The sequence below is a fragment of the Lagopus leucura genome, unplaced genomic scaffold, assembly GCF_019238085.1.
Source record: "Lagopus leucura isolate 7727_CA_CO unplaced genomic scaffold, USGS_WTPT01 Super-Scaffold_73, whole genome shotgun sequence".
Classification (NCBI taxonomy): Eukaryota; Metazoa; Chordata; class Aves; order Galliformes; family Phasianidae; genus Lagopus; species Lagopus leucura.
Window position 1 is genome coordinate 55,639,446 of NW_024962252.1, and position 14,382 is coordinate 55,653,827.

Sequence of the window (14,382 nt, forward strand, 5' to 3'; positions counted from 1 at the left end):
TAAATACAGCCACCCAGAAAAGATGCGCTACCCACCTGCTTAGGGTGCATTTCCCATCACTGAAAAAAAAAGTCATTGTTTGGCTTTGTTTGTAGTTTAGTGAAAAAGCAAATCCTTCTTCACCATCTCTCCAAAGCAGCAAGAAAAGTAGTGCAGCACTTGGCAGCAGCTACCAATGTGTTGCAGTTGTCTGCCCAGAGACTTCTAAGAGGCGGTGGTGGGATTTGCTGCTCTGCAGACCAATGCACTAAGGTAACTGGAAACTCCCCAGCTAGTCTGAAATTAAGAAAAAACTTGCGCTTCACCAGAAAGCATGGGCATCCTCAGCCAGATGAAGAGCAAGACAAAGCCGGCTCAACTCCTGCAATTTGTACAAAACTCAGTAATGTTCACTTTCTACAAGTTATTTGCCTTAAAATGAGTGACACCAAATCACTGAGCAGAAGCACACCTGAGCACATCAGGAAGCCGTGCTCTGGAGCATGCAAGGAGCCCCGTCCACTGGCTCCTGCAGCCCTCCTTGCATCTCCCAGGGCTGACTGCAGACCACCCAGCCCAGCTGCCTTCCAGCACCAGCGTCCCTTCACCAGAGAAACAGAGAACACAGACTGTTCTGACAGCATACACCAATGGATGCTACTTCTCTGAGTATTAGGAGAGGTCATCAAAATGTTTCATTGGTGTTTTAATGCTGAGCAAGGTACACATTTTGGTTAGGTTGCTTTATTTCGAATTGTTTTGCCTTTCAGACACTTACATACACATAAGTGTACAATCTGTTTCCAAGTATCAGGCAGTGCCTACCTGAACTGTATCTGCAATTTGGAATCCCATTTTTCTATGCAGTCCCATTCTGAACAGTCTGAAGGCCCCACACCTTCCATGGTCTTGCAACGTTAGGGAGGAGCAGTTCCAGAAGCACATTTGCAAAACAAGAGGGCTGAAACAGGTCAGCATGATGCTCCACTTGTTTTTAAAACCCTAAATAAAGCATAAAGTTCCAGTCCAAACTGCAAACTGGTGGGTGGCTGGCAGGGAACAGGGCAGCACAAACACAGCACAACACAATGGCCTCCCCATGCTGGAAACTGATTATTTTGCTTTCTAGTGGCAAAAGCTGAAATAGTAACAAGCAATGGGAAAAAGCTAGAAAAGATTCAAAGAGAGCTGACAGATCACAGAGGCAATTAATACATTGGGATTACTCTGAAAGAAAAATAGAGCCCACAAAACAGTTTGGCCAGAGTAAGAAAAGGCAAAAGTATTTGTAAACAGGGAATATTTGGGGGAGGGGGAAATGTGTAGAATTACCTTTACCATGTATTTTTCAGCTGCTAGTTAGCTCAGGTAGGACACAAGAACATAGAGCTATGAGTAGACGTGCAATACAGCAGAAACACCCTCAGGGCACCAAATGCTGCTCTGGACCTCTGGAGCACAGAGAAGCCTGAAGCACTGAGCCACCACAGAAAGCCATGGCAGAAATAACCTTTTACAGGTTTCAAAGCATGTAAACCCATTTTAAAGATGATAGACCAGGAAATTTTAACATAGTTTTTCATACCTTCCAGTTCCTAATGCACAAAGGAGATGGCACTGACATTAAATTCAGAACAACTTTCTTCAGCCATGCTGTTCCCCACAACTGCAATGGATCAGCGATGTCCATAACTACACAGCAGCCCTGTAGTTAGAAAGGAAAGCCCAGAACCCTACAACTAGACCAGGCAGCTGCCCTCAGCCATAGAGGAACAACACTGCACACATACAGAACTAACAGGCTTGGTGAAAACCCATTCATGTGCTCTCCAAACACGCTGGTGTCCACTGTAAGAAACTCCAATAAGCACCACACAACTGCATTTACACACCAGACTTGGTAACTGCTGCCATGTGCTGCAGCACATTAACTAACTAAAAATGGACACAATTCTGGTCATTTAGCATTTCTTACACAGGCTTGCTTTCTTATTGGATGTGCGAAGTCTTGTGAAGGCAAAGATTTTAGAAATAAAGAAATAAACCCGGACATCTAAATACAGCTTCCTCTCAATTTATTTGGCAAAGTAGCAATTCAGACATTTCACACAGCATTTATTCAAGCTCTTCAACTCTTCTGCACATCAACTTGTCCTCTTCTCCAAGAAGCTTGTACTTCAGAACCATTGCTCCGCCACGGAGGGGTCTTCATTCCCCAGTTCCTAAACGCTGCCCCTGCATGCTCCACCCTGCCCAAGCACCCCTACTGCCATCAATTCCTTCTGCAGAATGGGTGCCTTGTCGCAGCCTTGGTCCCTGAAGTGTTCTCCTCACAGAGCTGTTGCCAGGTCTCAGCTCCGTCACCTCTCCTGCCTTAGGCTAGCTTGTTACTGTGTCCAGAGACAAAAATTTGGAGACAGTTGAATTCTTATCTTTCCTTTGACTAATTAGTGAGATGATGTAAATAAAGCTGAACTCAAACTGAATGATACAGTGACCAAAAGGCTGAACATGAGCATGCATCATTTAAGATAGTTCACTTCAACACCAACAACTAGATTCACAGTTGATTGTGGGTTAGTACAAATTCAGACGCAGATGGGTTTTTCTGAACTGTGTTTTCTAGAATACACGCTGTAGTAATTCCTTTATAAGATCAGTCTGTGTGCTCCCAGACTGTGGCCAGATCGGGAGGTGGTACACTGACTTCCAAACATCTATGTGAATTGATACATCACTTTCACACAGGAATGGGACTGTGCCGACCTTCGCAGGGAAGGTTATTTAAAATGTTACCTCTTTCAGATCCAGAGGCCTTTGAATTTTTTAGCCTTTGTGCTTTCAGTGATTAATCCTATCACAAAACATAGCTGTTCTGCCACAGACATCCAAATGCTTTTTACAGTGATCACGATGGCTGTGATTATACTGGTTATTTTATTCTATAATCCTTTTTATCATTAAAAAGAAAACAACAACATGCTGCCTACAATATTTCCCAGTTGCTCCAATCTGAGCAAGAAGAATCAGACATGCTTCTCCACTTTTCCAAAGCAGCTCAATTTGCTGTACTGCTTTGCACTTTCCTATACTAGAACAGAAAACTTGGGGCAGAAAAAAAAATTTATAGCCTTCCAATGATTCTTCTACATGAAAGTTGAACAACTGTAGGTAAGAGTCCGGTATTCTCTACCCATTCTACATGTATCACACATGTTTTCCTTGCATAACAACAGTTTGCTTTTCAAAAGAATGGAATTTTTCCAGAGTGTCCAGAGTCAGAAAAAAAAGAGCACATTAATTCAGCACATGGCCTTATCAAAAGCAACTTTCGCTTTGAACCAGACTAGATATTGATCTGTTTCCTATTTTTAAACAATGCAAAGATCTGTATGTCTGCCACATACTGACCGTAGTCCTCCACACAAGCACAAACTCCCTCTTGTTTTTAGCCTTATTATCCCAGTGACTGGGATGCAGCTCTCATGTATTTTTGGAGGTAAATCTATGTTTACTGTAACAGCAGTGAGCTGTAAACCAAAACAGAGTTTCAGGTTTTCATTAACTAATTTTAGAAAGAAAGGGAAAACCACGTCTTTTATGTCCAACTCAAACAGCAATATTTAGTAAGAGCAGCCAACTTTGATGTTTTCAAATTCAATATATACAAATGCCTGATTTTAAGGTAATAAAGCAGCTGATTGTATCTACTACATGCTAGTCTATGACACCATGTCAAAAGCTTAAAAAAAAAATTCATTTCCTTTTAGTAGCATCTAGCAGACATTGGAACACAGAAAACCTGGTATTGCCTATGTAGTGTCATAAGGTGCACAGAAGCAGTTTTACCAAGGGACACGGGAGCCAAGAGAAGTGAGAGTGTTCAAGTACCCCCATCAAAATTAGAGTTCACAAGCTATAGATCTTCATCCACAGTTCATCTGCAGAAATTCACTTCAAACAGATGAGAGTAAAATAAAGGCATGTTAAATAAAACAGTGCCCACATAAAACTTTTTACCATGTCTTTATCAGATTTGCCTCGAGCATCTAAAAAAATAAAACAAACACCACGCTTTTCCATGCTGATAACAACAGTATAACGAAGTCCAAAACAAGCTGCAATGCTGTTGGTTTTCAAAAAGCTTTTAGAACTGGAGATGAGCAGTCCACTGTAACACTATGTTTGGGTCAAGATGATGTAGCTTTTACAATTCATCCCTGCAGAAAGAAAACACACACAGTAGTTATACTTCTAATCTCTCTGGAAATTAGATTTGAAAAGTCTTGTTCCTGTATCAGAACACATTTAAAGGCTCAAACAAATTGGCAAAATTTCAGAAATCTCTTTAAGCATTTAGTCAAAAAGGAAAGGCAACAGCAATCTCATACTGTCTCAATTGTGTGACCTATTGTGAAATACAAGTCCCTTCTCTACTTCAAATAGATCGTTTACTCAAGTGAATGTCTGCCACACCACCAGAATCAGTAATTTTTTTTGAAGTTACATAGCTGGCTGTCATCCAACCTCCACTCGCTCCATACTGGCAAGAAACAGAGCCAGATTACTAGACAGTACTGGCAAAAATCATTCATTGTAGCTACCAAAGAGACAAGCTTAACTGCAGTTACAGTCTCTTAAGAAAGCTGGGAATTCAGAATGTCAGGGATTGGAAAGGACCTCAAAAGACCCAGTCCATCAACCTCACATCAACATCATAAAGTCTACATTAACTATTCTGTTTCTTTCTCAGAGGAACTGTATTAGCTCCCGAAACACTAAATCATAGTGTGTGATTTAGAAAGGGAGTTGTTACATCAGAAGTAAATTCAAGGAGGAGAAAGGATGCTTCAAGAAGTCTCTAAATCACTGTGATGACACAGGAAAATGCAGGCTTTCATTTCTACACATCCTGCAAAACACACTGAAACAGGGAATCCATAGAACCCATATTCCAGCAGTGAAATTATCTTATATTGGTGATTTGTTTAAATATTTCCAAAGCATTAACTTTAATGCCAGATGCTCATTGAATCTGAAAGCAGTGCATTGGCACTACGAACACTGGAAAACTTAATCAGAAGCGTTTGCTTTTCCCCTCTTCCATCCACAAGGCACAAGCAATCTATAAACTGGGCTTACTGCACTTTCTTTTAGTAAGTGCATTGCTCTCATTAGCCATAGTTAATGTTCGAGTTAACAAAAACCTCACTAATGTGATTGCTGGCTCAGTACACACCAGTATTTCCATCTATCATGCAAACTAACCCACAAAAAAAATATAGTGCTACGTGCACACAAGCAAAAGCTTTGAAGTTACAAAGGCGTTACTGTTCACAAACCATAGAGCGTGGAATGGCAACATGCACATCATTTTAAAAGCAACTGATAAGGCTTCTGCAACCAGTTCTATCTAATGCAGCTGGAATACAAATCTTATGATTTGTTAGAAAAATATTTGCATTCTTTGCACTTTGCACTGCCTTCTACAGCACAGGTACTGATAATACAGCTTCAGAGTGTCACAAGAATTGAAAAAGCAGAAAAAAGCAAAAGGGAGGACAAATCTTGGCAGCAGCAAGATAAAAATCTGTTTACAGCCAAATGTTTGGAAGGTCTCTGTATTTGCATGTTTCACAGAGTAGGTATTTGCTTTAAACAGATGAAATAAATGAACCTCTGATACAAAGATTAAAACGCAGTGCAGGTGACTCTTAGCCAATTACTCCATTCTTCCCTAATGCTTCCAGGAGCTGTGCCACCTGTTGATATTTACATCAAAAAATATGTAAATAATGACTACTGTTACTGCTGGTTTAATCTCAACATGCCTCATAGCTGATGTGATTTGCATCCTGAATCCTACCACATACTCTCATAGCTTTGCAAAAGCCAGGTCTTTTACTGTGCCAAACACTTCTGGATCCTTGACACCCAAGCTAGACCCTCAAAAAATTGAAAGCCAAAGAGAAACCCTATACTTGCTCTGGAAGTATTAAAGATGGCACATTACTCATATACAAATTTTGGCAAAGTTTTTGCCAGCTATCTTAATGTATTTGAGGGTTTTCTCTTTTACAAAATGGTATTTGTACTTAGAATTCAAATGAGCTATATTGGCATGCCAGTGTGTTAACCAATCTCCCATTACTTTAAGCTGTTCCCAACAAAAAAGAAGTACATCTTAGATGTCACTTTCAAAATACAGATTTTCATACTCTGTTCGTTCAAACATACACTGGTAGTAAGGGGATTGGCCTCCCTCAAAGGACTTTTCACCCAGGCTTCACTACTTCTGAATCCAACAACAGCATGCCAGCCCAAAACAATCCATCATCTGTGTGTTAAAATCATGCAGTGCTTATTTTTTACAGTTATGAGAAACTGAGCTCATGTGTGCATTATTATCTGTGTGTACATAAATGTTAAAGAAAAACATTTACAGCTTTTCACCTAATGCAATTAGCTAGCAGACTGAAATATACATTGCAAAACAGCATCAATTGATCTTGGCCTCAACTGTATGAATCAGAAGCTATCATGCTATGACTGTTTTGTGAAAGAACACCAATTCTGAACATGATGAAGCAGTTCCCTGCTTTAGGAATGAAAGCACTTGATGTGATGTTAACTAAGAGAACTGAGCTAAGGATAAAGGATTCTTGAAGTCCTCTTAAAAAATATATATATATATTTCTTTTGTAATATATAAGAAATATATGTATGTATATATATATATCTTTTGTAATATTGAATGGTGTGTGTGTATATATATATATGCATATATATATATACACATATATATATATATATATATACACACACACACACCATTCAAATCCAATTAATTTGGATCTACAGCTGCAGGAGCCTCTCTTATACTACAGCTCTTTATTACAGAGAGATCTAATTAAGCTCTTTCAGAAGAGTAAATGAGTCTTTCACTGATCTCCACTCACAGGTCTTCAACAATTTAGGAAAGATAAACTGAAATCTAAGAAGCTCAGGAAAAAAAAACAAAACAAAACAAAACAAACCACCACACCTCTTTTTTCTTTGATGGTAGCACAGATAGCAAATACTGAATTATTATTAGGAGATTCCTTAGCAGCAGTTGGCTGACCAGCACTTTGGTCTAACCAATCGGGAAAAGTATCAAAAAAAAAAAAAAAGACAGGTAACCACCTCCTTTAAAGTCTACAATACAGCAGCTCCTCAGGAAGGGAATGGCAGTTTTCTTCAGATCAAAGGACAATTTAAGAAAGGAGATATTGTAATAACTGGACTTCAGAGATGTCTTTTCACAGAGATTTCCAAGTCTGAAGCAGATTAAACATACATCAGAAGAAAAGCCTTTATGCCACTGTAAGGTCATACTTCAGGCTAAGCTTATCTGTTCTGATAACACCAATATGTTTTTAACACAATAAAATAAATCATGAAGTATTTCAGAACAGATCAAAGACTTTTAAAAAAAATCTGTGGGGAAAAGATTGAAATCAAACAAACGAACAACAAAAGAACCAGTACGCAGGACTGAATGAAATCCAAAAGAACTCATTACCTCCTCCTGCACTAATAGAGAAAGCAGAGTACAGAACTGTGCACTTGAGATATGAAGACTTTAGAATTCTAAGATCCTAAATATACTACACCCTCATTAGCAGCGTGGGATCCATGCTTCCAGAAATCCTTCAAGAAACACTATTTATAAAAATACTCATTGGTGCTAGGAAAAACAACTGCTACTATCATAAGGTCAGATGGAAAAGCAGAAAAATGTGCTTTAAAACTCTCTGGAAAAAAAGATAGCTCAAGAAGAATATTCTTTTTCAAAGCCTAAACTCCATATTTGAATAAAGTCGGTCACATTTGTCAGAGAAGGAAAGTAATCACAAAATGAGACTTTCAAATCCTTATATAGTGGCAAGAAATCCTCAAGTACCATGCTGACAGAACACTGCTAAGGTTCAAGGATAAAGTATTAATTTGCATAACATACAGAAAATCTGAATAGTAAGTATGTTTTGCAATATCTGATCTAAGCTCATTTAGAACTCATGTTCTAACACTAATTTGTACACAGCCACTATACAGCCATCCAACAAACACTACAGTGAAGTTTCAGCAGGCAGCAGTAATACTAACTGCTTTATTTGTACTTTCTCATGGACATCTTGATATCTTAAAGTTGAAGTGTTTGTGTATCCAAATCATAAGCTATACCACAGAATATCTAGAAAAAAAATAATATGCAAGAAATATAAAGCTCAAAAGCTGTTTCCAGAGCTCAGTACAGATCTGTGCACTTCATTAAAACAGATAACACATTCACAAATGTTTTCTGGCAGGAAGCAAAACAGGACTGCTGCTTTGTTCAGTGTCATACAAATAGAGTAGTTTAAGCTGGCAGCTGTGCTATGCTGTGTTTCTGCTCATTCAGCTCAACTCATTGGAAGGTCTACTATTTCTAGAAAGGCCTTGAGAGCTTGCTGCATTGTAGAACTCAAACATATCCCCAGAGACAGGTGACAGACTTATTAACAAGTCTGAGAAAGTGTTCTGAACACTACTCAAATACACTTCTGCTACACAAAAGAGGGGATTAGCTTCTTCACTTTCTGCTGCTTAGAGGCTGAGAAAAAAGAGCTAAGAAGATAATCTATGTTGCCCCCTAAGGATTTTATAGAGCTTTCTCTTAACTTGTGACATTTCAGGAAAATAAAAAAATGAACAGCTAATTACCACTAACTTACACTATATTTATTTTTCAGTAGTATTTCACACTTTACCCTATTTGGCAAGTTGCTTATGAAGAGTTCATTAAAAGAAGTTTTAACGTAGAGAATATTCTATTTTAAAAAACTAAAAAGAAAAAAGTAACTTCAACACACCAAAACTAAAGAAAACATGAGTCCAAAAGAGACAAAGTGCAACTCATGCAATATTTTTTTCTGCTTTTAATTTAACTTAAACTTTGCATAACCTCCTCTTGCTGATGTAGTAATGCAAACTGAGTCACTTTTCATGGTATGGAGCAGCAGAAAGCAATGACAGCAGCAAACGCAGGCCTTGCAGTCTATCTGCTTAAAATTCACACCCTTTCACCTTGCGTGTATGTGGAAGAAGTAAGTGGAACAGAAAATCACTTCCACCTGGACCACTGCTTCTCTTTATCTGTTAAAGGCACATATATCACTCCCATCAGAGGCTTCATTTTGACACTGCCATCTTCTAGTTTGTCATACTGTTCAAGCATCTGGTTTCCCCCTGCAGGACCAACTGGTAATATCAATCTTCCGCCAGGTTTTAACTGATCTATAAGCTAGAACACAACAGAAATTAGAATGTAACCAGCCACTTAGAGAAGCTGGATCCAACAGTGATAACATTACATGAGCAGCTTTGCCATATTGTTTATCTGCTATTATGCAGTAGATAACTACTTCAATTAACAATAAAACACTGAAAATGAGAAACATGACAACATGGCAAAAATCAACATTGCAAAACACATTCACAGTAATTTCATGTAATTCCAAAATAAGGTAAAAAAAAAATTGGGTTGTGTCAGATGCAGTTTTAGTTTCTATACAAGATGGGAAACACATCAAAACCATTAATTGTTATTATACATATATTATTTTTTTAAAAACAGTAAATTCTTTTTAAACTGCCAGATATAAAAGTTTGATACTTATTACTTATTGGTACAGGCCCACTGTCTAACATTTTGTGGGATAAATGACTCTCGTGCCCTTAGAATACAATTTGACATCTGTGACATTGTCTCTCTTGAATAATCTCAAATTGTCAAACACATGGGTTACCTAAAAGCTTTTCTTTTATTCTGTTAATGGAACAACACTTAATGAAACTATTCTATATGAATGTTAAGATAAGTGATAAGAAACACAGAACGTGAGAGAATTGCCTGGAAACCTCTTTTTGTTTTTATAATTAAGAAGGTGGTTAATTACAGCTGATCAGTAGTTCCCAGAAGCTGGTAAATAAAAATATACGCGCTCTATATTTCCAGCTGAGCACATTATTTTTCCAACAGGCCCAATGTCTCAGAACCTGGGAAACAAATATTTAAATTTTGTCATTCAATTATGACAAAAACAATTTATTAAGGAAAATATTCCATTGCTGTTGCACTGATTTCTACACCTGACAATTTAAAACATGTCTACAGGAAAGTTATTAGAACACGCAGCCTTTAGCAAACCAACCAGAAATCCAATACAGACCATGCTCTAACAGCATCCTACCCACTGATACTGCCCAGCAGTGCAACTCTCTGAAGTATTTCACATATTTAAGTATATGAAATGGTTTTTACAGCTAAGAGATTAATGAATAACACACACAAAAACATAAATGGCTTACTGCTTGGGGCACAACTGGTGCTGCAGCTCCTACATGAATTGCATCATAGGGAGCTTCTTCTGCATATCCCATTCTTCCATCTCCCACTGCAAGAAAACACTTTTTTTTTTTAACCTTCTCAAAGGTTTTCCAACTCAAAATCTGCTTAGTCAAAGTAATATGAAGTCAATATAAAAATATTAACATAGCTATAAAGTAAATGCAACAAAAACCACGTACACACACAATAAGTAGCATAACACAAGAAATCAGAAAGCACTGAATTATTCTGAAAGCTCTTGGAGACACGTTGTCCATCCAGAAAAGTTACCTAAGCAGATATGTGTCCTATCATTCCAACAGATGTGACCTTCCCTTCATTTACCCTCGGAGAAAATATGCTTCGCCTTATTTTTGCTTATGCTGTCCTTAAGTATAAAGCAGATCACAAGGTTCGGCCATTAAGTCTCAGAAGTACGTATAAGGCTCCTAAGACAAGGAAAGGACAAACTAGGTATTCACATGGACTATACACCTATAACTGCTCTGCCAGTTGGAAGACTACGTTACTCAAAAGGATACAGAAGCAGTTTCAGCTCATGGAGAAGCATCCCAGTACAGATGTTTCATACCACCCCACTGAGCATTCTGCAATAATTAATCTGGAAGGAAATGGGACACAGAAGAGCAGCACTTTGTGCTGGACAGGCACACACACTACAACAGATGGGTATCTCACTTCTGAAGACATACATGCACAGGACAAAGTCATGTTTGGAAGCATCATTACAGAATTTGTCTTCACAGTGCCAGAAAACAAGTGGTTTGCACGGACCAAACGAGTTAGTCTCAATTTCTTCATTAGTCTGTAAACCAAATATGGAAACAGTGAAACCTTTTCACCCACTTTCTACTGCTTCAGCTGACAACCTCATTTAAAGATGTATAATCATCTAAAGACCTATATGTAAATAGCCATTCTGAAGGTTGAAAGATACAAATTTTTAGGTCACCTAGGCCAGAGTTACATCTGAGCTCAAACTGAAAAAGTAAACTCATTGTTCAAAGTTCAATGATCTCTGCTTTGGTCACATTAAGTACCTGCCATATATATATAAAGCAGAAAGCCACACAAAATCTGCTCATGCGCTGTATTTGCTAGTTCTCACAGTAAGCCTATTCCTCCTTTTAGCAGGTCATCACAGAAGGCCCACACCAGAGAGACCAACAGGCCTGTGATGGATTGGATAAAACATTAAAAACAGTGGAACAAAACTAATTATTGCATTCAAAATTCAAAAAATAAATATAAATTATTCACAGTTACTCATGTGTGAGACAAATATTAGTACCTATACAGATAAAGCAGCTTGCCATACTCTCACTGTTCTCCAAAGAGCAGAATGGAAGAGATTATTTAGGAATAAAAAAAATCAGAGCCCAAGACTGTATAAAATAATTGTAACCTCTGGCAAGTTCTACAGAAATCTACTTGTCAGAAATAAGCCTGGAACAGACAGAATCAGGCAAAAGAAGTCACTTTGATTCTTCATCTATGAACTTTCAAATGCTGAAACTGTAGGTTCCTTTGAAATACAGCCAATAAAACTTCCAAAGACCTTAGTTATGTTAATCTGACATAAATCTGTGTGTTGGGTTTACATGCCAACATTTTGGTAGCAAATGCTGGGAAGGGAAAGGTGTTATAGCTTACTTTTCACTGTCCTATTCTATTTTTAATTGGCAATACAATACTTTTCCCCAAGTAGTTTGCTTTGCCAGTCACAGCAATCAGTCACTGATCTCTAGCTTGATCTGTGAGATCTGTCATCTTATTTTTTTCCACCTGTCCTGTTGTGAAGAGGGAATGAAAGAGCAGGTAAGTGGCACAGCCAGCCAAGTCTGATAGTCAGTCACTACAATGTGATATCCCAAACTAGCGCAGAATTCAAAGGAAAATGAAGTTAACAGGAATGTCTTTAATCACTGACTGTGTGTTAAAAGACAGCCTGGAATCTGAATTAAGGTTTGAAAAATTAAGTGAATACTGTATCCACGGTATTTAGATCAAACCAAAAGTAAGTTCATTTCATGTTAGGCTTTACACAATGTTCTCTCTGGAGTTCTTCAGGAAAAAAAATAAGCAAGTGATACTAAACCATTCATAAATTCATATTCAGTGAGTGCAAAAGTTTTAGTTATCAGTTCAAGAAGAAAAAGCAAGACAGATAATAAAGATACTTCTCTGCTCAGCACAAGTAGCTTGGGGTTTGCTGTCTTAGTACTGAGCTTTGACTTCTGAAAGGCAGCTACTATCATTAGAGATTAATAAAAAGGCTGAATGAATCAAAGGAAGTTCTGCACCTCTGGCCAGGAGCTGGAAACTTGACTTTTTGTCTTCCATCAAATCACAAGAGAATAATTACATGGTGACCATGGCAGGAAGATCTGGACAGCATTTTGTAATAGTTAAAACCAGAGATTTGTTGTCTTTCATATTAGGTCCTGAACCAAGACCCTGCATGTATGCTTTACATCCAAAGCTTACAGACAATAATACCACACGTTTCCCCGGTTGCTGAGGTGCCCTTTAAAGTGCTTTCTTTCCACACATCACAAGTTCTGAGCAGCACAAGCCCCTTTCTTCACAGTTTGGAGGCTTCCAAGCAGAAACCACCAATGATTCAAGAGAACTCATGGCTATCACCCTTTTCACTAGGAACACAAGCTGGGCTTGTTCAGCCTGGAGAAAGGAAGGCTGTGGGGTGTCCTCATTGTGACCTCATTGCAGTCTTTCAGTACCTAAAGGGAGCCTACAAACAGGAGGGGAATCAACTCTTTGAAAGGGTTGACAACTGCAGAATAAGGGGAAATAGTTTTAAGTTGAGGGAGGGAAGATTTAGGTTGGATGTCAGGAAGTTCTCTACAAAGAGAGTGGTGAGGTACTGGAACAGCTGCCCAGAGAGGTTGTTGATGCCCCATCCCTAGAGGTGATCAAGGCCAGATTGGATGGGGCCCTGGGCAGCCTGGTCTAATATTAAATGTAAGGTTGGTGGCCCTGCATGTGGCAGGGGGGTTGAAGATTCATCATCCTTGAGGTCCCTTCCAACCCTGTCCATTCTGTGATTTCACCATCTTCCATTACTGTTACTTGTAACGAAGATGAAAGCTCCAGTAATTTCAGGACCTAATCTCTCTGATCCTGCCAAAGTGGCTTTTATAACAAAACAGCCTCAGTGCAGCTAACAGCACCAATTACATTCACTTACATCCGAGTAGCACAATACACCTCCTCTAACGAGTAGTGACATGTTACTGTGTTGACTCTGTTCCAATCAGAGAATGCAAGGGAGAAAGACTTTTTCAGCTCAGACAAGCAGATACTGGTTTGAAGGATGCTAGAGAAGCAGGGAGACCTGCGTTCCCTTAGATTCATCAGCAGGTGCCACATAGAAGCCCTGGTACTACCAGCAATTAAAGTCATCACTGGCTAAATTGCCTTCTGAAGAAGAATGTACATACTCTGAGACTTAAACACACCTTGTGTCCTGCCTAGAAAAGTCTGTGAAAATGATCTCTGCACACTGTATCACTGACAGCAGTAGAAAGAAGTAAAACATCCACAGAATTTCCTCTTAAAATCAATAGCCCAAACCAAAATTACCATCTCCAGGCACATCACTACTCGCAATCATAGAATACCCCAAGGGAGCGAAGGGATGCATAAGGATCATCAAGTCCAACTCCTATGTGAACACACTTTCAGATATTCAAAGGACAACTAATTTTTTTTTTTTCCAAGCCAGCATTCATATATTCATTGTGACCCAAATTGTTACTTTATTCAATTTCCAAGAGGAAATGGTTCAAATTATGAGCTTGCATTCACAGCTTGAAAAATCCTACTCAAATTTCCCTTAACATGCAGCGTGCCAATGAACTAAATAACCACTGGGACAGGACGGAGGGGAAATCATTATTTCTCCCATGAAAGGGTTTTGTACCTTCTTTCTGAACCTAGATCTGATCTGC

General features: G+C 38.7%; 1 protein-coding gene across 2 annotated transcripts in view; it reads right to left on the minus strand.

Moving 5' to 3' along the window:
* Window positions 1–2,037: 2,037 nt before the first annotated feature.
* PCMT1 (protein-L-isoaspartate (D-aspartate) O-methyltransferase) overlaps window positions 2,038–14,382 on the minus strand; it is a 35,606-nt gene continuing 23,261 nt past the window's right edge. Inside the window, exons 6-8 of one of the 2 annotated variants that reach the window (XM_042878152.1) lie at window positions 10,372–10,457; window positions 9,135–9,304; window positions 2,038–4,199 (exon numbers count right to left, since the gene is read on the minus strand). In XM_042878152.1, coding sequence (XP_042734086.1) covers window positions 4,187–4,199; window positions 9,135–9,304; window positions 10,372–10,457 — 269 coding nt within the window. In that variant the 3' untranslated portion in view covers window positions 2,038–4,186. Of the gene's footprint in view, window positions 4,200–9,087; window positions 9,305–10,371; window positions 10,458–14,382 lie in introns of both variants that reach the window. The other variant, XM_042878160.1, reaches the window with a different exon arrangement.